Here is a 27,740-nt window from a genome sequence, read left to right on the forward strand (position 1 = left end):
AATAATTTTGGTAACATAATACAGTGTGTTTAGAAATACATATTTTTTAAAATTAGGAAATATGACTATTTTCCTCTATCAGTATTTCTAATCCTACCACTTTTTTTGTCAGATAATGGATATTTTGAGCCTTTCTTTATAGCAGAACCTCTGGGATGAAAAGAAAGTGCTATTTGTGTGCTGGTAGGGGCATGTGTGGAGAGGGGGATGATGCTAAACAGGAGATCTGTGTGGCAACAATTGGGGGAAATGGGATCTGTAACAGCTGCTCCTTTTAGATTCCCAAGAAGGAGACTGCCTGAGGTGGGTCATGGGACAAAAGGATAAAGCGGATGAGAACTCTGATGTAAAGCAGGAAAATGACTGCTGAGACCCCTGAGCTTACACCTGAATCGTCTCAAGCTGAGTGGCGAGCCCTCTTTAGCATGCTTCAGATGCTGGTGATGAACTACACAGTACCAGGAGGCAAACTGGCTGCAAGCAGAATTGTCTGCATGTTTTGTATAATAACCCGTGGTCCTCTGGGGAGAGGAGGCCATGATTTCCTCTGTGCCAGCATCTGAGCTCTCCTCAGATACTGAGGCTATTAAGCAAGAACAGAAGGGTCAATTTTAGGTAATGATTTTCTAACTGGCAAGTGAAGCAACTTCTATTTAATGGGTAGTGAATAGCTCTGATCTTTAAATAAAGAAAGTACTCAAATTCCTTTTTTGGGGGAAAAATCCCATTTCTTTTTTCACTCAAGAGAAAGTTATTAATAAATTAGTAGGAAAAAGTTTTCTATCCGATGTCGGTTTATTACATTTCCCTCACAAATATGTGTTGATACAAAGATAAATTTAAGCACTTTGTAATTTACATATGACAAATTTAGTAAATTACAATTGAAAACTAGGTATAAAGCAGCACTTGGGATAGATACTCAATAAATGCTACCTACCAGAGAATCATTGCTATCATTACTCAGTGCTAATTATATCATAGCCTGTGGTAATAATAGTATCTTACATTTGAAGACTGTTTCTAGTCTAAAGTGTAAACATACATTTTTTTCCGTTTGATCTTCACAAAGAAAAAGTGAAGCTGCCATTGCTTCCTGTTTGCATCCCTGTTTGACACATGAAACTGAGCCTACAAGTTCTGTGACTAAACTAAGGTAAATAGCTAGCACGCAGCACTCAGGACTAGGATCCATGCCTTCTAGCGCACATGCTAGAGCACCATAGGCTCTTTCTTTTCTTTTTTTCTTTTGAAAGTTTTTATTTATTTATCAGAGACAAAGAGACAGAGAGTACCTGTGAGCGCAAAAGCAAGGGGGAGAGGCAGAGGGAGAAGCACAAGAGCCTGATGCGGGGCTCGATTCCAGGACCCTGGGATCATGACCTGAGCTCAAGGCAGATGTTTAACCAACTGAGCCACCCAGGCATCTCCCATAGGCTCTTTCTATATAATAGTTACCTCCCATATAAAGATCGTACATCAAAACCTACTGTCAGCTCAAATATTGGACCACTTAACGCTTAGAGAGCTATTGCTATATACACTTAAACTGTATTACAAAAAGGCGTTTTTTTATCATGTAATAGAACTCCCAAATAAACTCCTACATCCACATCTCTGATATAGACTTTCGTCTATATATTTAACATTTTGGTCTATGTTAACTACTGGTTTGGGAATACTGAGGCCTAGAGCAAAACCCAGAAATCGTGATTTTATAGATGTTTGACCATCTCTGCCCTTTGGAAAATAAGTGTGTTAATGCATATTAATGGTGATACAATAGTTATGGTTCTCTATATGTTAATGCCTACCCCACAAACCCTACACACATTTTCTTACTTTCTCACAAAGCGTTTTGAGGCCGTGGACCACAGTGTCCCTATTTTATAGATGAAGAAACTAATGCTTCGAAAGCGGAAGTCACTTGTGCAATGTCTGATGATGAGGCAGGAGCAAAGCTGGGATTCGGTCCTCCATCAGCCTGATGTTAAAGCCCACCATCTCAGCCATTTTGTTGCTCTCACACTCCAAAGAGTTCTTAAATACACTTTTAAAAGCCTGTGGAGAGCTCCTTATTCAAGAAATGCTACAATTTACTGCCTTTACTTCATGCAAACTTATATTAGTCAAAGATTCGGCAGCAGATGTGAGCATCTGTAGACTCTAACCAGGTGTCATGGTATCGTATTAAACTGGCTTCGAAGAGTCCTTTACAAGGAGCCAGAAGCAGCTAGGAAGAGGGCACACATGCAGATGCACAGAAGCAAATGCTCCTACAGACAAACCTATTCAGCCCACATACATTAGCAGGTATGGTCCATCAGAAAAATGTACCATATTGGGACGCCTGGGTGACTCAGTTGATTAAGAAGCTGCCTTCGGCTCAGGTCATGATCCCAGCGTCCTGGGATCGAGTCCCATATCGGGCTCCCTGCTCGGCGGGGAGCCTGCTTCTCTCGCTGCCTCTGCCTGCCCTGCCATTCTGTCTGCCTGTGCTCGCTCTCTCTCCCTCTCTCTCTCTGACAAATAAATAAAATCTTCAAAAAAAAAAAAAAAGAAAGAAAGAAAAAGAAAAATGTACCATATCATCATATTCTGCACATGTACAGAACTTGGCAGAGTTGAAGTGTTTGAAATAATGCACAAAGGACCTGACTGCAGACAGAGCCTTAGAGAGCCTCTTCCTTGACCTCTCCTTCACCTTGGCACCTTTACTTCCTTTCCCTCTCTCTCCTTTTACTATTTTTTCTTTACATTTTTTTTCTTATGACATGTTGTGTTCAAGAATCTGTCGCACGTAGTGCAAGAGAATAAAAAATAATTAAGGCAAGAGCATTTGCTTTCTCCCCTTTCCCAGTCTACTCATTCTGGCACAGCCTGCTTAGTATGTCTTCCTTTCTCCCCCAAACCAGCCCCACTCCTCCTGGGTTTTATCATGCAGATCGGAGTTATCATTGGGGTGGGAGGGGAGGAGGGATGTAAGAAGTAGAAGGGAGCTTGCTGAAAAGAACCCCCCATTCCTTGATCAGGGAGAGAAGAGAGACAGAAGGACAGAAGAAGTGAGAGTGGTAAACCATGAGTGAGCGGAATACTGGAGGAAACTTTGGGTTTAGAGAGTGACGTGAGGATACAGGCTTCAAGATATCTACAGACAGACAAATTAAAGATCTTTTAAAATAGAACGAGAGAGGATTTTAAAAACTGTTACTGGGAGTTAAGAATTTTATCTCTTTTACTGTTCTTTGAGGACAAGTAAGTAGAAACTGAAATTACTTTTCTTTTAGCTTGCTGGATTTTTTTTTTCTTTTAATACGATATTATACTGAAAGTGAGCTGTGAGGAATGTGGATTTATTTGGGCCATGTAATGGTTTCAGGAGTAGATAACAGTCTTCACTTATAAAAGTGACCAAAAAGAAAACCTGCTTGATGTACATTACTGTGGAATCTGCCAAGGTATCTGTATGTCAGGTAGACTGTAATTTGGATGAAGAGCCCACTGCTATCAAGGATGGGGTGACTTTTAAGGCAGAAGGTTATAAACTAAATAGAAAAAGGAACGACTGCAAGAATTACCTCCCCCCAAACTTCGGTTAGCTAAACATTCTAAGTCTAAAAGTCATTCTTTGTTAGAAATGCCTTCTGATATATAATGACTTTCCCTTTGTTTGTGTATACTGAGTTGACAGAATAAATACAATTTAATTTCAATTACCTAGCAAAACCTTAAGAATGTATCATTTCACAACTATAATCTATATCCTTTATTGTTAATATTTATCAACAATCTGTGAGTTGCTAGAATATTAGTGTAACTATCTTTTCTGATACATTATTTATTTGCATTCTTCTATGGGATGCTGCTGATAAGGCTAGAGATTTAGGTTAACCATGTATATAAGCTAACACCAATGTTAGAAGCATTCTAAGCTATTATAAAGATGCTGACAAGTATGCAAATATAAAGATGGCTACTGTTTTATATATGGAATAATTAAATAATAGTACATGTGATGAATCTTATACCATAAAAGCAAACAAAGTATCAATGTGATGAATTTTGCTTTCATAGTATAATTTTTGATAGGCTACATTATTGCTAAATAATGAGAAGCAAATAATTCACTGAATGTATTGAGGATTGTTAAAGTTGGTGTTCCTGAAATTATTAAGTGGAATGGAATATTTAGAGAGAAAGAAAATCCATGCATAAAACAGTGCTAAGAGAAGACTTTCTGTTTCTTAAATTAACTTTATGTTTGCAATATTTGATTATAGAAGTGGGTCCAACTTTGCAAAAGCCTTGAATGTGACTTTAAGTAAAATATTTTTCTCTTTGAAATTTTAAGACTTTATAAGATACATTTATCTTCTAAAATTCAGAATTTACTCTACTTGTAACATGTGCGGGTCTAAATTGATGATGGCCAAAGGGAATTACTATTTCTTTTCTCAGCACCTGATAAATGCAGGTAGCATTTTCACCTTTAAATGTCAGGGTCTCGATGACCTCCTGCATAAGTTTATTAGAGTAACTATCACTTCTCTTCCCCAAATACCCTTTCTTCATTAGCAGGGATTCAACCCTAAATAAATCCATTATCTTGTCTTAGATTAACCCTATTCTCTCATCCAATAAATAACGCTTTATTGGCAAAGAATGGATGAACAAACTATTCATATGCTTGTCAGAATATTCTTCTATTAATGTAGTCATCATTTATTAATAAATTAAGGCCCTTAAATTAAGATCCATCAGGAAAATTTCAAAATCCCTTCTGTTTCAGATCATCAAAACTATTAATCAATATTTACTTGTGACAGGTTTCTCTAAACCAAGTTTCTTTGAACAAATCACGTAAACATCTTTAAACGGGTGAACATTATTGAAAGGGAGAAAATTCATGAGGGAAAAAGGGTAAATGTAGGGTATGGTACTAAAAACTTGGAAATCTTCCAAATTATAAGCTTAAAATACAAATAAGGGAATAAAGAGAGTATGTGGACTTTAAGCCAAGAATGAAAGACAGACTATAAAATGGGAAGGGGAATGCTGAGTGTAACTGTCTGCTGTCTCAGGCCGGCTCCAACATGACCACACGAATTTCAGGGCACTCTTGCCCCCTCTCCACAGCCACACTGCGACAGCAGCACCATCCAGGCCCTCAAACAGATGAAGATAGTGTTGGTCATACTGCCCAGGGTGGGGAGGTAGGGTAAGGGAGAATTTCAAAAGAGAAGATATTTTGTATGTTGAATGTTTACTTTGTGATTAGATAACTGGGCAGATATCTCATCAATCGATCAAGGAGTCAATCCTATTTATTAATTGATCATGTATTTTTTTTTTTATAACCTATTCACTAAACAAGGAGTGCTCTGTCCTGCTCTGGGGTTTTAGACCTTTTACCTTGGAAAAGAAGCAAGGAGAGTGGCTAAAGTTAGGTATTAAAGAGAAGGAAAAGACATGACCTTTCATTGGAAATCAAAGCAAGACGTCAGGTTTTGTGGAAGTGTTTCATTACAATGGCACAAACAGGCTGCCTTCTAAGATCAACCTGAGCAAGAACTCCATGGCCTGAATCAGGGACAAACGCTCATGGTCCGTTCTCCATCCCAGGCACACCCCAACTCCAGCTTCCTGTTCCTTGGTGATTTCTTGGTACCTGTTCCGTTTCCTGTTGTACAACGGTGAATCTGATGCCTTCTCTATTTTGCTCTTAGCATTTTGTATCCAGATCTGACAACAGATCTTTCTTTGGTCCTGCAGCTCTGCCCGTGGACTTGGTCCAAACTTTAAGCTTAGTTCCTGTAAGCCCTCAGTTCTGGGCAAGCTATGTTCCAAAGAGACAACAATAGTCTACCATAAGCAAGACCTGGGCTCTGACAACAGTCCCTCATTCTTCCTGAATGCAAAGGCTACTCTTTACTGTAGCAGTAAGCCTGGGGCCTTGAATATGGGCTGCAGTGTTTCCCAAAGCCTTCACCCCAGCTGCAGCAATAAATGACAAGAATTAACTAATGCTGACTCTCACCAAGATACATGCCTGGGAGGAGGGGTTGAGTTTTCACAGGAAGTATCTATAAGGAGCTCTCATTCCAGCCCAAAATCTGGGATAGGAGGCAGAAGGGGTTTGCATACTTCTGTCTTTTAGACACACCCGGGGTTCCTTGGCTTGTATGTGATCTTCCATTCCTGATCTTCTTCCTATCTCCCCGGATACCCCTGCTTTGTACTTAACCACCTTCAGCAAGTCTTGGTCCCAGGCCTTTTTTATTCATCATTATAAACTCTCTAGGAAATCTCCACTCCAGTGCTTCAATATGCTGAATACTTAAAGATTTATACAGTATCGAATGGTATAGTAGCTCCAAACTCGACTTTCTCTTGAGCTATAGACCTACATATACCACTATCTGATCTCTCCTTGGGTAACTCCAAACTCCTCAAATTCAACATATTTGAAAGTGAACTCCCCATTTCTCTGCCAGCCTGGGTATCCAGTAGCATTCCCCAGCTTAGTGAATGACAGCAGCATCCATCCAGTTTCATATCCAGGAACCTAGGGCCATCTGAGGAACTCTGTCTTCCCCACTTTCCGTACTTCGTCTACTTCCAAGTCCTGCATAACTTCTGCAACTACTTCCTTCCACCTTCACTACTACTGTTGAAGTCGAGAGACTTAAGTTAGAGTAAAAATAATAAAAGCTCACAATTACCAAATGTTTATTATATGCAAGGCAGACACTATTTTTTTTTAAGATTTTATTTATTTATTTGACAGACCGAGATCACAAGTAGGCAGAGAGGCAGGTAGAGAGAGAGGAAGGGAAGCAGGCTCCCCGCTGAACAGAGAGCCCGACGCGGGGCTCGATCCCAGGACCCTGGGATCATGACCTGGGTTGAAGGCAGGGGCCTACCCCACTGAGCCACCCAGGTGCCCCCAAGGCAGGCACTTTTTAAAAACTCTATATAAATGATCTCTCCTAATCACCATATGTATTAGTTTCCTAGGACTAATGCAACAAATTACCACAAACTAGGTAGCTTAAAAGAAATTGATTATTTTACAGTTTTGAAGGCTAGAAGTCTGAAATCAAGGTATCAGCAGAGCCATGTTCCCTCCAAAAGCTCTGGGGGAAGATCCTTCCTGACTTTTCCAGCTTCTGGTGGTTCCTGGCATTCCTTGACTTGTGGCAGCATGACTCCAATCTCTGAACCATCTTCATGTGGTTGTCTTCTCCCTGTATGTGTCCTCTTGTCATTTGTTTCAAATATCCTTCTGCCTTTTTCGTAAAAGGCCTCTTGTCATTGGATTTAAAGCCCACCCAGATAATCCAAGATGATCGCCTCATCTCAAGGCCCTTAGATACATCTGCGAAGACTCTCTTCCCAAATAAGGTAACAATCACAGGCCCCAGGGATTAGGAAGTGGATATTTGGGACCACCATTCAATCCATTACACACTAAAAAAGTAAGTGTACTTACTAGTTCCCTTGAATAGATGAAGCAGTTGAGACTTAGAGAGTTTAAGGGACTTGTCCAAGTTCACACAGCTAATATGAACATTAGATTTATGTTTGAGTTATAGTTTCCATACTTTCAGGAAAACTTTAAGTACTTTTCTGAAAGAAGTACCAGTTTCAAGAAATTTGCCCCTTAGATGCCAAATATTTCTCCTTCAATCCATTCATTACTAGACTATACCAGTAGCGTTATCTTCTGCAATTATAGACCAGATCTGTGCCTGGCATGATGTCTGTCATACAGAGGGTGCTTAATAAACAGCTGGGAATAATTAATGTGATCATATCACCAGCCTCATCAAAAATCATTAAAATTCCCACATTGCTTAAAATGAGTTTCACACTCTTCAGCAAAGCATTTAAAACCCTTCAACCCTCCATAAAATTTTAAAAAATAATAATTTTGGAATGAGGACAGTCTTCCTAAGAATGTCCAGAAGTCATGGAAAAAGAGGTCGATAAATTTGGCCATGGAATTTTAGCATGGAAAAATTTCACAAGTAAAGTAAAAAAAAAACAGTGGTCTGGAAAAACATTCATGGCACATATTACACATATGTACCTAATGTCCAAAGGAAGCAGGTACCTTTATTTATTTTTGTAGGAATGTAAACTGATGAAGCTTCTTTGAAGGGAAGTTTAGAAAAAAAAAAAAAAAGTAATTTATCTCTTCCCTGACCCAGCATTTCCACCACTAGGAATTGATTCTGTAGACCATCTCTCACTTTGGCACAAAGCTGTTCACTGCTACACCCTTTGCAATACAGTCTGGTTGGAAATAACCTAAATGCCCACCAATAGGCACTGGTTAAATCCATTATGGTACAACGATAACATGGGACACCACGTGGCCCTTTAAAAATGAGGCACGTCTTTATGCATTAGTGAGGAAGAAGTTAACTCAAGATGCAGAACACTACATATAAAGTACTACAATTTTGTAAACAACGAAAAATACATATATGTTTATTCACTTATGTGGTATACATATATACAAATATTTTTTGAGAAATAAACCTGAAACTTGAAACCACATTTGCCTTTGAGAAAAGAACAGTAAAACTGAATACCAGGAGGGAGGGAAGGTTTATTTTTCAGTGTAAACTCTATTGTATTGCCTGAATTTATTTTGCCATGTGTTTGCATTGCCCATGAGAGAGAGAGAGAGAGAAAGAGAGAGAATGGGAGAGAGAGAATTTATAAGCTAGTTTTCACCTAATTTTCCATCTTGATTTCATACCTGCACCAGACAATTCATTGCTTCCCAAACAAACTAAGTCTGTTCATGTTGAGTGTGTGTGTGTGTGTGTGTGTGTGTGTGTGTGTGTATCTAATATCCTATCATCCTTGACTCCCACACTTTGTCTATAGAAATCCTGCTCTTGAAAAGCTCTCTGTGCAACCTCCCTAATCTTCAGTGTTGGAATCAACCACTCTTATCTCCCGGCTCAGAAAACCCTATTCCTCCTGCCTGGAATTATAGTTAGATTCTCAAGTTGGCCATTCTCATTAAAGTAGCTGCTAAAAGGAAGTGCTGGCTTCTGTGTTCCCTGGAACACAGCATTGCTGAATGTATGTCATTAACCAAAAACTAGTAAGCAGATGAGTCATCTAGAACAATCTATTTCCCATGATGAATCCTCCTTGGCATGACTATCTAAAATAGCAAATGCAAAATCCTGGAAGCTGAAGATAAAGCCAATACTGTATATCAGATAAAAATGATTATGAGAGATATACGTGAAATGGGAAACTACACTTGAACTATATTAGAGCTAAGAGAAAAATGAAAGAAAAAAATGATTTCTGTTATAATACAGAAAAGATAGCCCGGACATTTTTTTGTTTGTTTTTTAGCCAAACACCAGAACTTTGGTCATAAAATAGACACACACTGATTTTCATCATGGAGCAGGCTACTTCTCAGATCGGAATCAACAGTGCTCTCCATCTTTGCTGCCTCCCCCCATAAAGGTCCATAGCAATGCAATTCACTCGACTGCATAAACACAGTCTTTTCCAAGCAAAATTTCCCAAATCACAAGCTTATGATTTTTATTTATTTTTAATAATTTATTTATGATTATTTATTATAAGTTTATGATTTTTATTTCTTTTCTTTTCTTTTCTTTTTTTTTTTACTTTTTGCCATCATTTAACCCAAGTCTATCCTCAATGATATGGGAATGAGTGTAGATGGTCACATTACCCCACATATTTAACTTTTATGTATCCTAAAGCACTTCTTGGTAATTGATTACATACTGCCTACCATAAGCAATAAAACCAATTTTTTTCTTCTTCTAGAACTGCTATTCTGCTTTGGTCTCTATAGAAAGGTAGAGGACTACCCATTTCTGTTGGTTTTATAACAACATATGAAGTAAAATAAATACAATATAGTAAACATTAAAAATGGCAATGATTAAAAGTTTACTTCAACTTACTGTTAATGCCGTTTCATACTCTTCAGCAGCTAGGTATGCTAAGCCCAAGTAGTAGGAAGCTTCTCCTTCCATCCTTTTGTCACTTCCTAAAGTTGAAAATGTAGAAAAATTGTCATGGCATGAAAGAAACTGATTTACTACAAGGAACAGAATTTTTGCTTTTTAAGACAGCAGAAAGTTGTAACAAAGTGTACAGACTTACGAACAATCCCTGAACTTCACTGTGTGTTGATCTTAAAAGGCTGATGTTAAAATAAATTACGTGACTCATAAATGTTAGACTATAGTGCATTAGCAGAGTAATTAAGAGGAGTTTTCCTCTACATATTCAGCTTGATATCATCATTTTGAGATGCATATGTGGTTTCTACACTAGTCCACTATGTAAAGGCTCACAGTCATGCAGCATAGCTGCTGCTACAGACATGGAATAACTGGTAAAGGGTACCAGCTTTACAGGGTGCACAAACACATATACATGGAGAAAGGGACATTCGGGCAAGTCTCTAACAGGGCAGATAATTAGCAAATTAAGGAATTATTGTTTTGATTAGGTTTAATTTAAAAGCTATCGGTTAAAACCTGGGGTGAAAATGACTGACACCTTGCCTTCTTGGTACAACATCCCATGTGTATTTTGAAATCCAAACACATTTTGTCTTTGCTAATGACTAGTAACGCTTTTCATCATCTTTTCAAAGGAACTGTGTAGACTTTCTAATTTCTTTGAATGTGTTTTGTTCCAGGAATTATCAAAATCTTCTTTCCAAAGCAATATGTGTAGATGTGTAAGGTGCTTCATTAAGACAGATCTCATACCATCTATAAATACACACGTTTTCACATTTATATACTAAATATATGTCAACAGACTTACCAGACCATTGAAGGCTCTTAGTTTTGAAAAGAATACTATCCTCTTTCTACTTTTTGGCTTTCAGTGTTACCTAACTCCTGGGTAATACAAATGCCTGAGGATCTACACCTCCCCACCCCCCACTCCCGCCTCCTTTAGATGTCTGAACTCTGTGTTCCAGCCATGATGGATTTCAGCAGGAGCTAACAATTCTCCACACTGCGTTTCTCTCACGACTCACTGAATTACCACTTGTGAGGCAGTGGCTCAACTGAAACACTACAGGAAAACAGGATGGCAAATGCCAGTGACAGTATTGTTATTATTCTCAACCAATTTCATGATTGCGGAGAATTATACCCTGAAAATCTCACTTCAGCAGAGTTGATGGTGCCAATGATCCAGCCTGGGGATTTTTAACTCTTACAATTTATCTGGGCCTTAACTTCTCTGCTATAGGTTTATAAGTGCTGAGGATAAGGATGGACCTAGGGAAGGGGAGGAAGGGGTAGGAAGGAGAGGTTATGACGGGAAGTTGCCTCTTGCATATTTAAAAGTTGATTATTTATAAGTTGTAGTTGCTCTATTAAATGTTGTAACTGTGTTAAAGTACTAACAGTGGCATGTGCTGATTTAGTATCACCATTTGCATCCAATTTTATGTAAAGGGCAGCCTAGCAAAGAAAAGAAAAATCGACCCTTGTTGATAGATTTTGAGGCAGCTAATTGAAACAGTTGAGTCACACTAAATATTAGTTTTAAAATAGGATTTAAGCCCAAGAACTTCTCTTGCTTCCTAAATGAAACAAAATTAAGATAAAGTGAAAGCATAAAATAATGGAGGGAAATGTCAGCATTATTAAAGTTGAATGACACATATGCCAAAGGAAAAAAGGCAAAATACTATTTATATTATTGTGTAGTTTATTTGGGTGGGTTAAATTAGTATTGGCTTTAATGATTTAATAATCATTCAGGTTAAAGGAAATATGGTGTTTCATTTTCAAGACCTAAATTGTCCATTCTCATACTGTATATCTGTAGAGAATATAAAGAGGGGGTCATCATAGGGGTCTAATAGGTAGAGACAATGTGTTTGGGAATAACTCAAATGTTTCATTAAAATATATCTTAAAACTTCATTCGTTATTTGGCTAACATATATTCACTAATTCATTAATTCACTGAATATTATTGAGGACCTATTCTGTTTCAGGCACAGCTCTAAGCACTTGGAATACGCCACTAACCAGAAACATTTTCTGTCCTTGGAGAGCTTACATTTTAGAGGAAAGGGACAGAAAGACATACAAAATAAACAATAAACATAATAAATTTTGTGGTAAATTGTATGGTGATAAATACTCTGGTAGAAAAAAATATATACAGCAGGGCAAGGGGAATTGAGAGTGCTAAGTGGGGGGTAAAAAGAAAAAAGCAGGTTTCAATATTAAGTACTGCTGTCAAGGTAGTAGATCCAACTGAGAAAATGGTATTCACAAGAAAATGAAATTGGGAATTGATAACAAAGCATATGGGAGACCCACAAGTGTGTGGAAATTAAATATATTCCTAAATAACAAGTAGGTCAAAGAAGAACTCAGAAGGTAAACCAGAAAATACTTTGAAATGAATGAAAACAAACAAACAAAACAACAATGAAAACTAACGGGATCCAGGCAGTGCATACTGTATAGCTATAAATACCTATTTTTAAAAATAAGGAACATCTTTTCACCTTCTAAAACTAGAAAAAGAAGAACTGACTAAATCTGAAGGAAGCAGAAGGAAGAAAATAATAAAGACGAGACTGGAAATAAGTGAAATAGAACAACAATAGAGAAAGTCCACAAAACTAAAAATTGTTTCATTGAAAAGGTCAACAAAATTGACAAACCTTTAAGCTAGACTGAACAAGGAAAAAAGAGAGATGTCTCAAGTTACTTAAATCAGGAACAAAAGAGGAAAGATCACTATAGAACTTAGAGAAATAAAAAGGACTATTAGGGAATATTATCCAACTATACCAACAAATTAGATAAACTAGATGAAATAGACAAATTACTAGAAAGGTATAAACTACTGAAATTGACTCAAGAAGAAAAAATCAGAATAAATCCACAAGTAAAGAAACTGAATTAGTAATCAAACGAATTAGTAATCAAACCGTTTTCCACATAGAAAATCCCAGGCCCAGAGGGCTTCCCTGGGGAATTCAACCAAATATTGAAAGAATAATCAATACCAATTTTTCACAAACTCTTCCAAAAATTAAGAGAAAACACTTCCGAAATCATTCTATGAAGCCAGTATTATTTTGACATCAAACCAGATAAAGACATCATAAGAAAACTACAAACCAATATGTTATGAATATAGACACTAAAAGCCTCAAAAAAATAATTAGCAAAGTGAATCCAGCAACATATAAAAAGGATTATGTACCACGATCAAATGGGATTTATCCCAGGAATGCAAGATTGATTCAACATATGCAAATCAGTCAAAGTAATATGCCATATGAATAGGAAGGCTAAAAACCAAATGACCATCTTAATAGATGGAGAAAAAGTATTTGACAAAATTTAATCTTTTGCATGATAAAAATCTTCAACAAACTTAGAAGAGAACTTAATAACATTAAGGAATATCTACAAAAATCCCACAGCTGACATTATTCTTAATTGGCAAAAGACTGAGAGCTTTCACCCTAAGATCAGGAAGAAGACAAAGATGTATACTGGAATCAATTCTATTTAACACTGTGCTGGAAGTTCTAGCTAGTGCAGTCAGTCCAGAAAAACAATGGCATTGTAAAGACATTGCAAAGGAGGCAGACTTGAACTTCTAAGGGCTTTTTGGCTGGGCCCGAGAATTAAATTGACTTAAGACAGATTAATAGAAGAAAAAAAAAACACCAATTTACGTATTAGGTGACATGGGAACGTTCGTAAGGAATGAAGAGCCAAAGAAACTGTAAAATCTACATGCTTCAACATTGGATTGAACAAAGGGAGGCGATTGTGGGAAAGTAACTAAGCAATGCAGGGAGGCTAAAGGAAAATAAAGATTATTTTAGTAAAGTCTGTACAGAATTCTCTTGGCTTTGACTTTTCATAGAAGAATGTTTCTTGTGGCACAGGGAGGGCAGTTTTTAATCTCCTGTTTTCAGGAGGAAAAGGGGAGATTACATACCCTTCTTATATCTCTGTTGTTTTTCAAGTGATTTTAATTCAAATTCTCTTAATGCCAAAGTGGTTTTGTGGGTTGTATATTCTGTCACCACTCGGCACCGAGATCAGAAAGGAAGAAGTTAAGTTATATTTGCAGATAATGTAATATTATACATGGAAAAATCCTAAAGAATCCACAAAAAACCGTTAAGGCAAATAAACACATTAAGGGGATACAAGATCAACATACAAAAGTTAATTTTATTTCTACCTTCAAGTAGTGAAAAATCTGAAAATGAGAGAAAAAAATTCATTTCTAATAGCATCAGAAAAAAACTGTTAGAAATAAATTTAACAAAAGGGCAAGCTGTATATACTAAAAATTATAAAACATCATTGAAAGAAATGAAATATGTAATAAATGGACAGATAACCAATATTCATGGATTGGAAAATTTAGTGTTAAGGTAGCAGTATTCTCCCAATTTCTTGACAGTTTCAATTCAATCCTTATGAAAGTTCCAGCTGTCTCTTCTGCAGAAATGTACAAGGTAATCCTAAAATTCATGTGGAAATGCAAGTGATGCAGAATAGCCAAAACAATCTTGAAAAAGGATAGTAGAGGACTCACATTTCTTAATTTCAAAACTTACTACACAACTACAATAATCAAGAATATGTGGTAGTGGAATAAGGACAGATACATAGATCACTACAATAGACTTGACAGTCCAGAAAACAACCCTCACATTTATGGGCAATTAATTATTGATGAGGGTCCTAAGACAAATTATTGGAAAAGAATAGTGTGTATAACAAATAGTACTGGGACAGCTGGATATCCACATGGAAAACATAAAGTTGGACCTTTATCATATTCCCCTTCACACACACTTAAAAATAGACTATAGGGGCGCCTCTGTCAAATAAATAAATAAAATCTTAAAAAAACAGACTATAGACTTAATTAAATATAGGAGTTAAAATTGTACAAAACAGAATAAAATGTAGGAGTAAATCTTCAAGACCTTGGATTTGTAGAAGCCTTCTTAGTTATAATACCAAAAACACAAACAACAAAACAAAAAAATAAATTATTTTGGACTTCACCAAAATCAAAAACTTGTGCTTCAAAGGAAAGTGAAAAGAAAACCATTATTTTCAAGTCATATCTCAGATGAAGAACTTGCACCTAGAATACATAAATACTTAAAACAATTCAATAATAAATCGACAACCCACTTGAAAATGGGCAAAGAATCTGAATAGACATTTCTACAGAGAAGCTATGCAATTGAGCTATAAGCCCATAAAAAGATGTTCAACATCATTAGCTAACAGGGAAATACAAATTAAATCCACAGTGTAGTGCCATTTTATACTTAATAAGATGGCTATAAACAAAAAGAAGGACAGCAACAAGTGCTGGTGAGAAAGCTTATGGAAGAACTGAAACCCTTACACATTGCTGGGAAGAATGTAAAATGGGACAGCTACTTTAGAAAACTCTATGTCATCTCTTCCTTAAGTTAAACATAGAGTTACTCTATGACCCAGCAATTCCACTTCTAGGTCTGGAGACAAAAGACTTAAAACTTGTACACAAATGTTCATAGTAGCATTATTCATAATTGACAAAAGGTGGGAGAAACATAAATGTTCATCAACTGATGAATGGATAAAGAAAATATGACATAACCATACAATGGAATATTATTCAGCCATAAAAAAGGAATATAGTAGTAATACATGCTATAAGATGGATGAATCTTGAAAACATTATGCTAAGTGAAAGTAGCTGGACACAAAGGACACACAGTATGTGATTCCATTTATATGAACTTTCCAGAATAGTTAAATCCAAAGAGACAGAAGGTAACATAATAGTTATTAGGGGAGAGGGAAAGTCGAATATGGAGAGTGACTTCTACTGAGTTTGGCATTAGTGTTTTGGTTGTACAACTTTGAGACTATACTAAAGACCAATGAATGACTGAAAAATGAAAATAAATAGAATAATCAAAAGATGAGACCACTGCATGGCCAGTGTTATCCTTGTGCATTAAACCAAGTGCCCTAGTAAAGGAGTTGGGCCACAGTGTATGTCAGGACTCCTTAAATGTTATGCAAACAAGGGTGGGAGGCATGCTTCATAAGATAGGCAATCATCAGTTTGCTGCTTCAGTCTCCTTAACTAAAGTAAGACATACTAGCAAGAAGAAATACTTTGTCCCAGGGCATTCAGCTGTTGTCAGAGCTCTTGTAAGATACTGTGTGATCCCTTAACCTATCTACTTTGTTATACAGGAAACGCAGGGCAAATATTTATCACCTTTAAAAGATATTTAAAAAATTATCCTAGCATAAGATTTCTCCTGTTCTCCTTATCTGTCCTTTGAAAAGTAAAAGACACTTTTAAAAGGAGACTGTCTGGCAGGCTCTGACTGTGTGAAGACATCCTCGGAGCCTTTTTTCTTTGTAAACTACCTTACAATTTAGCAAATGTGAACCTAAAGCAAAATACCTTTTTCCTAATTAATACATTACTTTCTATGGAAAATCCACATAACCTTCCATCTGACTAAAGTTAGCTGCTGAAATTGATCTAAGGGCTAACTATTCATGTGACTGTTTACCCCTTTGGGGAAGGTACTAGATCACCAGTCATTCAAAAGCAGTTCATTCAGTGGGATACATCTTTCAATGAGGGTGATTTCCTATAAGTATTATAATATCATTAAAAAGAAGTAACGGAGAGAATAAGCTAAGATGTTTACTTTAACTCTTTAGAAAATTAAAATCACAGCCAGAAATTCAGTCTCGCTTATTCCAAATAAACCATATGTTACTTGATAAACCAATCAATTAAATATATCCTGAACTAATACACTTTAAGGAGCATAGTTTCGTTTTCTCCTTCATAATAAGTCAACTCTTTTGATAAATGGTAATAAAATATCTTTACATTTTACAAAGTAAAAGCTTATGAGTATATGCTCCAAATTTTTTCTTTATATTTTACACATATACACATGATATAGAATATTGAGGGAAATATTGAAATGAAAAAAAATGAAAAAAATGAAAGCATTTTTACTGCTGTAAATGTGCATATGAATCACCAGGGGAGCTTCCTAACCTGCAGGTTCTGAGTTAGGAGGTCTGGGGTGGAGCCTGAGATGCTGCTTTTCTTATGAGCTTCTAGTGACGCTGATGCTACCAGTGCAAAGGCCACACTTTGACAGGCAAGCGTCCAAAATATACCAGAGTTCTATTTTTCTGTTACTCCTAACTAAATATTTATCATTATCTTCCCTTACCTGACAATAAGGACTTACAAACATTGAGAGGTCTCTCAGATTGAGAGAAATATACACCCTCAATCACACACACAGACACACACCCTTAACTTTTGCAAATGACCTTACCTTGTCATTATAGGTTCATTGTTTTATAATGCTACTCCCAGAGGCTTATAATTTTGGAGATAAAGCTTTCAGGAAATTAATGGGTTTCTTGTTGTCAGCACTAAGGCACCTCTGTTTTACAGTGAAATCTGAAAGTATATTGATGGCATTTGTCTTTGCATTTCATAGGAAATAATCACCCAAACACTTGACGAGGTTTACTTCACTCTTGGGAGAAGCAGTGTCTGCCCATTAAAGGAAGCGATGCGAGAGTGTTCTTTTCCACCCACCTTCTTTGGCTATTTCAGAAGCTTTTATTAGAATTCTGATGGCCTGTTTGTATTCTTTATTTTCCAGCATTTTGTCTGAGAGTAATCTGTATGTCCTCAGGAGACTCTCACAGGCCAACAAGTTGAGAAAGCGGCCTGTCTCGTCCTTCCATATCCGCCCTTGCGTCAACTGATGGAATGCTTCATAATGCTCAGCAGCTTCCAGAAGCTGACCTGAAGAATAAAAGCCATTCATAAATATAAACCACAGGCCAGAGCACATTTTCAAAAATTTTGTACACATCTTGTGTTTTACTATTAAAGGGGGGTGGAGACCATGGAATACAGTCAAGCATTTCTAAGGATGAAGAAGACATAAGCTCCTGGGAAAGGAGCGATCTCAATCTGGACCTCAGATTCAGCGATGATTTCGGATGAACACCTGCTGGATGTGTCTTGGCAAGTAGAGGATCACGCATGTTTAGAAACGGGGTGAAAACCCAGTAATAATTACTAATAGCAGTGCTGTTAGCTGATCTTTATTTGACATTATGTACGTAAGGTCAGGTGCTACATGCTTTGTATGAATTTCTCATTGAATCTTCAAAACAATCCTGTGAAACAGGGATTGCTATGACCCCATTTTTACAGACGAGAAAGTGAGGTTAGGATTTTTGCCCATGATTGCACGGCTAGTGGCTTTGTACATCCAGGCAGTCTGAGTTCAGAACCCATGCTCTCCACTACCTTCCTACGCTGCTTTTCAACAGACAGCACCTCTTTCATTCCCAAGAAGATTCAGTTACCTTAAGAAAGGAGGCGTCTGTTCCAAATTTTAAATTCAATTATTATGCAGGCATTTGTATATTCTGTTTCATCTTTAGTAATTAAAATACAACTTAACTGCTTTTCGGGATTATATTTTATAATACAATTCAAAATATATCGTCTCAAAGCCAGAACTCCAAATTAGCTTTCAGTCATTTCACTCCTTGAACTACGAGCAAGCCTGTTTCTGGAAGAGTAGTGTGCAGTTCCACGCTGTGGACTGCATTCTATGTGTGAACTGCCTTGTGAAAATCCTCACAATACTCTGCAGTGTAAATACGCTTTCACGGTACTGGGAGTTACCTACACTGAAATCAACTGGGAAGGCACTTATATGTGGGCATTCCAATAGTAGTGGTTAAGACTGGTGTGGGCTCCAAGCACGCAGCTTGGGTGCTTATCCCAGCTTTACCCTCTCCGCTGTTCAGTCTCAGGCTAATTACTACCCTTTCTGTGCATGAGTTTAATTCTTTTACAAAATTCTTTTACAAAATAGGATGATAGTGTACACTATTCAAGGTGTTATTGTGAGAAATGGATCAATATATGTTCAATACCCGAACACTGCATTCTCTAAGCATAACTTATTCTTCCTGCAAAAAATGTAGTTGAGTCTTTTTTTTTTTTCCACTATTACCATGGCTGATTAAATTAACCTATGCAAGTCTTATCAGGCTCAACATATTTTCTCAAATAGGTTTCATTAGGTATCACAGGTTAGATAATATAGAGTATGGCAGCCGCTGCCATGACTCTTCCATATAATTTCCCCCTATTTTTGCCCTGAATTTGATGTCAGAATTAGTATTGAAGTAGTAAAGTATATACACATAAGTAAGAACAGCATTCACAGAGAAAGACAATAAACAGAAGTAGATAATCAGCAAATAACCTCTAAAAACACTGAGCAGAGACATGGCCAGTCTGAGCCCCTGTTGCACCATGCAGGAGGGCATAGATGCTGGGATACACACAGAGAGGGGAATGTGTACAGCAGAGACATTTAGAAACTTATCTTATGAAATTTTCACATGATACAAGACTACAGAGCCATAAATATGATACTATACAAGAATATTTCATTACATGGACAGGTGTTTGTGGTAAGAAAATATTGGAAAACAGAAAACATTTACAAAGCATGATCAGCGTTACTTGGTTGACTGATGGTTTCAATTTCCTTTCTGATTATTGGTATTTCCTAATGTTTCTATCATCAAAATATGTTTATTTTGTAATAAAAATATAGGATAGAAGCTGTTTTAAAATGATGCCCAATCCTTTTTCATTTTGATGCAAATACTTAAGGTTGAAGTTCACTGTTCTAATCTATCTTCACATTTAACTCACAGTTTTTCTCTTACTTCCCACAATAGCAGGCATACTTTCTCATCTCTTTCCTGTAGCACCTGTCACCAGAAACACCTTTCCTCAAATACCCATGACCCTCGTTTTTTTAAAAACTCAAATGGAGCACTGACATATATGTGTGTTATGTTTCCTCTGTTAACTATATTTCTGCCTGTAAAGTATAGCTCTGTATTCCTAGAAAAATGTATACCAGAGTTCTTTTTTTTTTCTTTCCCATCCAGCATCCATCTACTCATAAAGTACAGGCACATATTTCTCTTTGGTCATGTGAATAGGGAAAGATAGATACAGGGAACTATAAGTAAACCAGTTAGCTCCAAAAAGAAAAAAAAAAATTGGGATTGTAAGGAGACTAGGAAGGACCTAATGGCATCTGTGGTTACACACAACAGCCAGTTGGACAGAGGGTCCAAAGGTGTGCTATAAAATAAAAGATTCACTCACACTTCCAGGAGGAGAGCCAGGAGGTGAAGCTTTGGATAACCCACTAATTACAATGAGATGCAAATGAGGCAGAAAGATGAATATAGTATTATGAGAACGGATGGCCATGTCCAAGATCTGGTCTACCTGGGAGCAGAAAGAAGAGGCAGGGAGAGGAAGGGGAGGTAGAAAGTAGGGAAAGGAGAGGTAGAGAGAATGGAGAAAGGAATGAAGGTGAGAAGAGTGGAGAAAAGGTGGGGTTTGTATTCCCTAACAGCTAGACTCCTCTTCGTGTTACAGGTGCTATTCAGCATCCTGGACAGGCTGTCTAAGCAGAAATGAAATACAGGGGGGTTTCAGGGACATTGGTTTCAGTTGGTTACTATGGCCAGCAACCTTGGAATAAGGTTAAGTTTGATTTTTTACTAAAGATTTGAGGGCTCATCGGTGTCTTACTTAGCTCATGATTATTGGCCAAGGTTCAGCTCTCAGAAGAGTAAAATTAAGGTTTCTCATGAGAATGGAGCCTGGTCCAAGATGCTGGGGAGAAAGAGAACAAGGTATTACTCTTTCCCGAAGGCCTACTGGATGCTCATGAAGATGGAAAGTTTTCCCCCCATACATTATCTTACTTAACCTTCCCCAAACTGATGAAGTATATTTTATCATAACTTTTACGTTAAAGAGAAAATTGAGGCTCACAAAGGTTAAATGACTTAAATAGCTAAAAAGGGATGTTTAGGATTTAAATCCAAGATCATAAAAATCCCATGCCTCTTGGTTCCACCACCCCAGGTGCTGGTCAAGAAACCAAGCCTCAGGAATAAGGGTGAAGTAAGTTCCATTCTCCGGACATAAATCTCTCAAGTTAAAAACAATGTTAGAGCTGTATGATTTCTAGTCTTTTCTAGTTCTATAACTCTTTGACTCTATTCAGGCAATCGCAGGTAATTTCTAACATAAAAGCACAGATTTTAGCCCCTAATGTGCTTCTGATTGGTCTTTCTGAAGGAGCCTGATGGATAACCAGCTATGCATCCTGCATCTAAATTCCCTACTTTCCCATAAAGCATGTGGTGACATCCATGGGGCTCCTGGAATTCCTAGGGTGCCCCAGACTTAGTCAGCTGTGGCCACATCTAGGATTCACTTTCCCTTCCTTAACCACAATGCCACAGATGAGGCCACTGGGGATTCTATTTTAAACCGAGGTGCCTAAACAGAGACAGTAGTGTTTCCAGTCGTTCTCAGATGTGGAAAATGTATTTCTAAACTTATTTGGTGGCAAACAGACGAGTACAGAAGCCAACAAGGTTTTGATCCAAATAATCTTAAGCACACAAATGACTTGGCTATACTTTCTGAAGGCTGGTCAGAATCGAAAGCACATATTATAATATGGTATATTTGATTTTAAAATATTAAAATATAGTCTATACTATGAAGGGAGCATAGTAATTTAAATATGCAAGTATTTCCCTTTAAGCATGATTAACAATGGAATAATTTCCATTTAATTTATATTTTCAACTATGAGTAGGAGTTCAAAGATTTTCTTACTTTCTGGGTAAAGACTGATATTAGTATTAAGACTAAATATTTATTAAGACATAATGTATCCTGTTTTATCTGAAAAAAATTAAATTTAATGTACTTGAGAGAAATATTACAAAAGGCCATCATTATAATGGTCATTTTGACAAAGCTAAATGTAAAAATAAATGAAAATCATGAACCAGTATTTTGACTTACAGCATCCTGTTGTAACTTCTTTAAAGTGTTCATATATAGTCTACTCTTTGTTACCAAAGAAACTTTAAAATATCAGAAACAGGGGCACCTGGGTGGCTCAGTGGGTTCAGCCACTGCCTTCGGCTCAGGTCATGATCTCAGGGTCCTGGGATCGAGTCCCGCATTGGGCTCTCTGCTCAGCAGGGAGCCTGCTTCCCTCTCTCTCTCTCTGCTTGTGATTTCTCTCTGTCAAATAAATAAATAAAATCTTTAAAAAAAAAATGTCAGAAACAGGTGAGATTTCCAGATCCTACAATGAATTTTGTGGAAGGACAAGTGTCTAGACAACTGTCCTTCTCTGGAATTGTCACGTGGTAACATTGTTTTCCATTGAAGAAGAGGGCAGAGAGGATTACAACAAGGTACCACAAAAATAAAAGTTAACTGAAAATGAGAGAGAAAAGAGAAGCTTTCAGGAATAGTCATCCATAGGAAAGGTCTCTGGGGGCATGTGAGCTTTCTCAAGTGGCAGGAGGAATTACAAGCAAATCTTCATCATCCCTCTGATAACAAAGGTCTTGGGAGTAACCTCGGTAAAGACAACTAGGGCTCAACTAAGTGCCTGGAATGTGTGGTTCTATGCTAAGCAAAAATCCAGAGACATCACTAATATTTCAAGTGAAGTGAATATTTCGAGGAAGAAAATGGAGCCAAAATGTTTTGTGGGAGGGAGTCAAGTCCTCCACCAAGACCATCAGAAATAATTTCACTCAATAATACAAGGTGCTACCAGAAAGCACTTAGGAGATACACCGACAAGTGTATAAAACAAGTCTCCTGGTATGGATGGAAATATACTATGCCTTGGTTCTGGGGTTTTTGTTTGTTTGTCTTAGAAATAATTACAGGACATCTACATAAACAATAGGGAGGTTGGTATGCATTTACAGCTTTTCACCTGAAGGAAAGTGCACTCTTACAAGAAAACTCTTACAAAGTAGATTCACTTTACCTAAAGCCCACACATCCAAGAAATCCATCCATTTATTCAAAAAATACAAACAAAACCCAAACAATGTGGTAAACTGCAAAATGCTTGGTAGGATGTTAAGACAAACGCTATGTAGAGAAAATAAGATTTTATATATTTGGGTATTATCCAAATTGTTGCTTACCCCTCTTCCCTGCACAACATCTCTGAAAGTTTATAGATATTTGTTGTATCACAGCAGATGTCTAGAACAAATATTAAGCAAAAGAGAATGTATATGATCTCTCCCATTTTAGTTTTTTTTTAAAGTAGGAAGATTGACTAGATATTAACACAAATGGGTTTAAATGTGAAGCTGCCATAAAAGCAGGAACATAAATGTAATTCTCCCAGCCGCTATTTTGATGCACATTTTTGATTCCATGAATATTTTATGAAATGGCCCAAACTAAAGCCATATAACATTCCTGCATTACTGATGCTTGCGCCCGTAAGCTACGAACATTAGAGGCATGATTGAGTGCATTAAAATGAACTCATTCAGCAGTGCATTGATTACTTGAAGGGGGAGGGAAAAGAAAAAAGAACAAGAAAAAAAAAGAAGTTGCTCCACTTAAGAAAACAGCACACAAATCTAAACTTTGCAATATAATAAGGGTGAAAGCAAGTGTGAATAAAACAATATTTCATAAATAAAGTGTGACTCTGTCTAGACCTGACAGTAATTAGGCAAGGTGTTAATTATGTCCAAAGATGGCTCCCAGTATTATTCAGGTAATTTAAAATGTCACAATCTCTAAGATGCACAGACTGGCTTCTTTTAGTTCCATGCATCAGCAATTCTGAAAGTAGCTAATTATTTCCTTTTCTATCAACTTGTACATTTGCCAGTAAAAATAATGCTCCAGAAACAATTGCATGAAAATAATTTGACAGGTCCATAAGGCCTATTTCTTCAGCAGCACTGGTATAAGTCTTAAGCATATTTAGTGGTAAATTGTGCACATTTGTTGAGGAATTTAGGGAAATATTCCACTTTAGCTTAAAACAACAACCTAAAGGAACAATAAAGCTTTATGTATGTTATATTACATTTTAATCTGGAGCTACTGGACATCTTTGGCATTAAGTTACTATTCCATACAATGTAGACATAAAATCTGCTAGGAGCAATATTGAACAGCAACAAAAAGAGAAAAATGTTATCGCTCTTTTGTAAAAACAAAAGACATTGCTTTCCATTTTAGTTTAACTGCATGAACAATTTATATTATCTTTAGGTTTTTACATTCAATTATGATAATTATAATGGCTATACATGCTGAAATAGTTAAGGGCTTGTCACACTTTCCAATGGAAACTATCATTTGCAAGGGTTTATCTCTTGTCAGAGGAGATTTGTTCTGACTATAACCCAATGCACACCACTGCAAAATGGAATGCTAGAAAACAAAGATTTTGTTCTGTGACTCAACAGCATCCTTAATAAACCAGGAGGAAAATGTGCCCATAACTTTTGAGTAACTACTTTGGGATACTTAGAAGAAACTTAAGATGCTATTTCTAAAAATGGAATCATTTCTTTATCATTTTAAACAAAGATTTCAGATGGACATTGCAGGAATGCTACAATGCCTCCATTAAAAAATATGAGTCACTAAACCAGGCAATGAAGAGGATCCCAGGAAGACAGGTTCAGGAGAAACTTACCAAGGGTCTATCAATGATGTTGACAATACTAATAAATTAATGTGGTTTTTTTGCTTTTTGTTTTTTGTTCCTTTTTTTTTTTTTTTTTTAGTGTGGGAGAGAGAGAGAAGGTTGGGACACAGGGAGGAGGAGAGAGAGAGTCTTAAGCAGGCTCCATGCTTGGTACAAAACCCGACACTGTGCTCAATGCAGGACTCGATCGCAGGACTCTGAGATCAAGACCTGAGCCAAAATCACAGGTTGGACACTTAACTCCGACTAAGTCACCCAAGCACCCCACTAGTAAGTTAATTTTTAAAACCCAGAAGATTTGCTTGCACTTCTAAAATATTCTGAAGGGATTGATATTAATTATTGTTTTTTTAAATTTTAGATAGGTGAACTGTGGTCTATGATGGAAATGGTATACAAGCTTGACTGCCTTTTGCTATAATAAACCTCAGATAGCTGGTTTCTATCGAAGCTTTGCAATTTCTAAGGATTATGCATTAGGCAACTTTTTTTCAAATGTGTGTAAGTGTCAAAATTCCTTAAATAATTTTTAAAAATGGAAAGCACTTGTATAATGTAAAACAATAGGACTAAATGCTAGCCATTGTAGAGTGTACAAAGTTTACTATTTCCCCCGTATAATAAATTGTTTTACCTTAATCATTGCCACCTCATCTTAAAATACTAAGTAAAAAGTGTTGGCAAGTATAAAAGTCTGAGGAGCAATAACGTCAGTATTGACATCAGATCAACTAATGAATGATATTGCATTGGACTTAATCAATAATGTAATTCTTACTTGAATTATATATTGTTCATCATTTTAAACCACATTCTGATTGTGTGTATATGCTGATATGGGCAAAGAGAAAAGCATGGAAGCATATATACCAAAGTATCAGTACTGATTAACTTACAGAGGATGGAGGTGAGTGAGGGGAGTATTAACGTCTCCTCAATACGTCGTCGTTTTGATCGACAATAAGCATGTGCTCTTTGGGGTATTACGAAAACCTAACAAACGGAAAATAACCTATTCAGGTGAGCATGGAGGGAGAAAAACAATGTCAGCTGAGCGCTCACTGTGAGCCTCGCACGACAGTAGCTGCTACATATATGTGTGTTAGTATCTACATTCTAGAGATGAGGAAAACGAGCCTCAATGGTCCTCTTCCTCTGCCCACACCAAGTAGGTGGCAGAGTTAATGCCTGCGCAAGGCCCACTCAAGTGACCTCACTCTCTCAAGTGACCCCTTTTTAGAAACTGTGTCCCAACGTTTGACCTTAAAGGCAGAGAATAAGGTTTGAACCTGAACACCATGACATAACGGGACCATCCACACCATTTCTCTAAGTGCTCTAAACCAAGAGTAACAATGCCAGCCTCGGGGTGTGGCTGCAAAGGGCATTAAAACAGCTGAGGCACCGTGCAGGGTGCCTGGTGCTTCCTAGGCATTCAGAAACTTCTCATGCCCTTTGCTCTTTTTGGGTTATTTTATTTTATTTTTTTGGTTTTTTAGATTTACCATTTGGAGGGAACATGACTGAGCCTGCTACGCGGAATGCTTTAAAACTAAAAACTAAAGGGAACAGTGTCACTTCTTCAGTATGAAGAGCCACTTAAGGTGCGAGTGCAACCGCTCACATCCAACTTTCATCCAGCACCTGTTTCACCCTTGGTCAGTGGTAGCTCTGAAGCGATGTTTCTAGGGCAGTGCCTCATCTCAGCCACTCAGAGGAAACACTGCCTCCAGAACAGTTTATTCAGTGTGGCAAAGACCTGTCGGCTCGGTGCAGCTGTACGAGACCTCCTTGCAAAGCTTTGAAAAAGAAAACCCCGCTGCAGCTGCAGAGCACCTCTCAATGAGGCTTCCTCTCTGTGCTACTCGTTAAGCAGTAAATAATTAAAACACCCTGAAAAAGATAGGTAAAATACAGCAGCAATGTCAGTAACACAGACATGAAAGAGAAGGGGAAGAAAATGAATTTAAAAAAAAGGCAATGAAATAATTCATTTGAAGCTCTAATAAAGTTTCATTTGCAGTCTTGTTTAAAGATATATCAGACTTCAGGGATGTAACCTAATTACATTTTTATTCTAAGTTCCATTCAAAGATCTTGGACTTTGATTCTTTAACACAGATCAAACATGGTATAATTTTCTTGTGGCTATCAATACTTAAAAAGGATCTCTTCATTAAATACTATAAGGTCTTATGAACATGTACACATAGTAGATGGAGAATAAACTGACATGCCCTGAAAAGTGACAATTAATTTATATAGAAATAGCAATGCTAATTCACTTAACTTCTGAAAAAAAAAACACTTTAATTATTAAATTCGTTTTTACTCAAATATAAAGTGACTCAGTTTCTAATACAGATCAAGTCAGATGCACCTTTGAAAATTTATCATAGTGCCCATTTTTAAAATCCATTCTTGGAATAAACTCCAAAAATGCAGGGGTAGAAGTAGTAAGAGATTGCAAGCACACAGAGATTAACGGAAAACGGTGTCGACAGACCTGCAGTGGGGAGCGAGGTGTTGGAGTAATCAGTGTTCATACTTACACACTCCTTGGATTGGCTTTACTTCATACTGGTACTAGGAAACCTGAATAGAATGATGTGTTGCTCTTCCAAAGGCTCTTTTTGGAAAAGTTTTCTCCCAAGGGACATTTAATATACAAATATAGAAGCAGTTTAAAAGAAGAGGGAAACAAACAAATAGGATTTACTTTTTAACTATTAAGAGGAAAATATGCCCCAGTGAACTTGTGAAGTTGTACCAAAGGTGTGAGTAGAGGGAGAAGGGTACTAAGTCTTAAAGATCCCCGTGGGAGAACCAACACAGAACTTGAGCTGTAAATCAGTAGCAGCCACTGGGAAATTTTGCCGGAGTTGTTTTTCTTTTTCTTTTTCTTTTTCTTTTTTTTTTCCCCCTTCAAAACATCCACAGTGCCACCGGTGAATCTATTTTCAAAGATAAACATTGAATGAGATGCCCTTTG

The 27,740-nt window shown here is 37.1% G+C and overlaps 1 protein-coding gene across 6 annotated transcripts in view; it reads right to left on the reverse strand.

The window, feature by feature from the left end:
* TTC29 (tetratricopeptide repeat domain 29) overlaps nucleotides 1-27,740 on the reverse strand; it is a 236,286-nt gene that overhangs the window by 138,438 nt on the left and 70,108 nt on the right. For all 6 annotated transcript variants that reach the window (XM_032332464.1, XM_032332460.1, XM_032332461.1 and 3 more), the window contains 2 exons: nucleotides 17,704-17,916; nucleotides 9,978-10,063 (listed from right to left, as the gene is read on the reverse strand). In XM_032332464.1, coding sequence (XP_032188355.1) covers nucleotides 9,978-10,063; nucleotides 17,704-17,916 — 299 coding nt within the window. The remainder of the gene's footprint in view (nucleotides 1-9,977; nucleotides 10,064-17,703; nucleotides 17,917-27,740) is intronic.

The sequence above is a fragment of the Mustela erminea genome, chromosome 2, assembly GCF_009829155.1.
Source record: "Mustela erminea isolate mMusErm1 chromosome 2, mMusErm1.Pri, whole genome shotgun sequence".
In the NCBI taxonomy this organism is placed as follows: domain Eukaryota; kingdom Metazoa; phylum Chordata; class Mammalia; order Carnivora; family Mustelidae; genus Mustela; species Mustela erminea.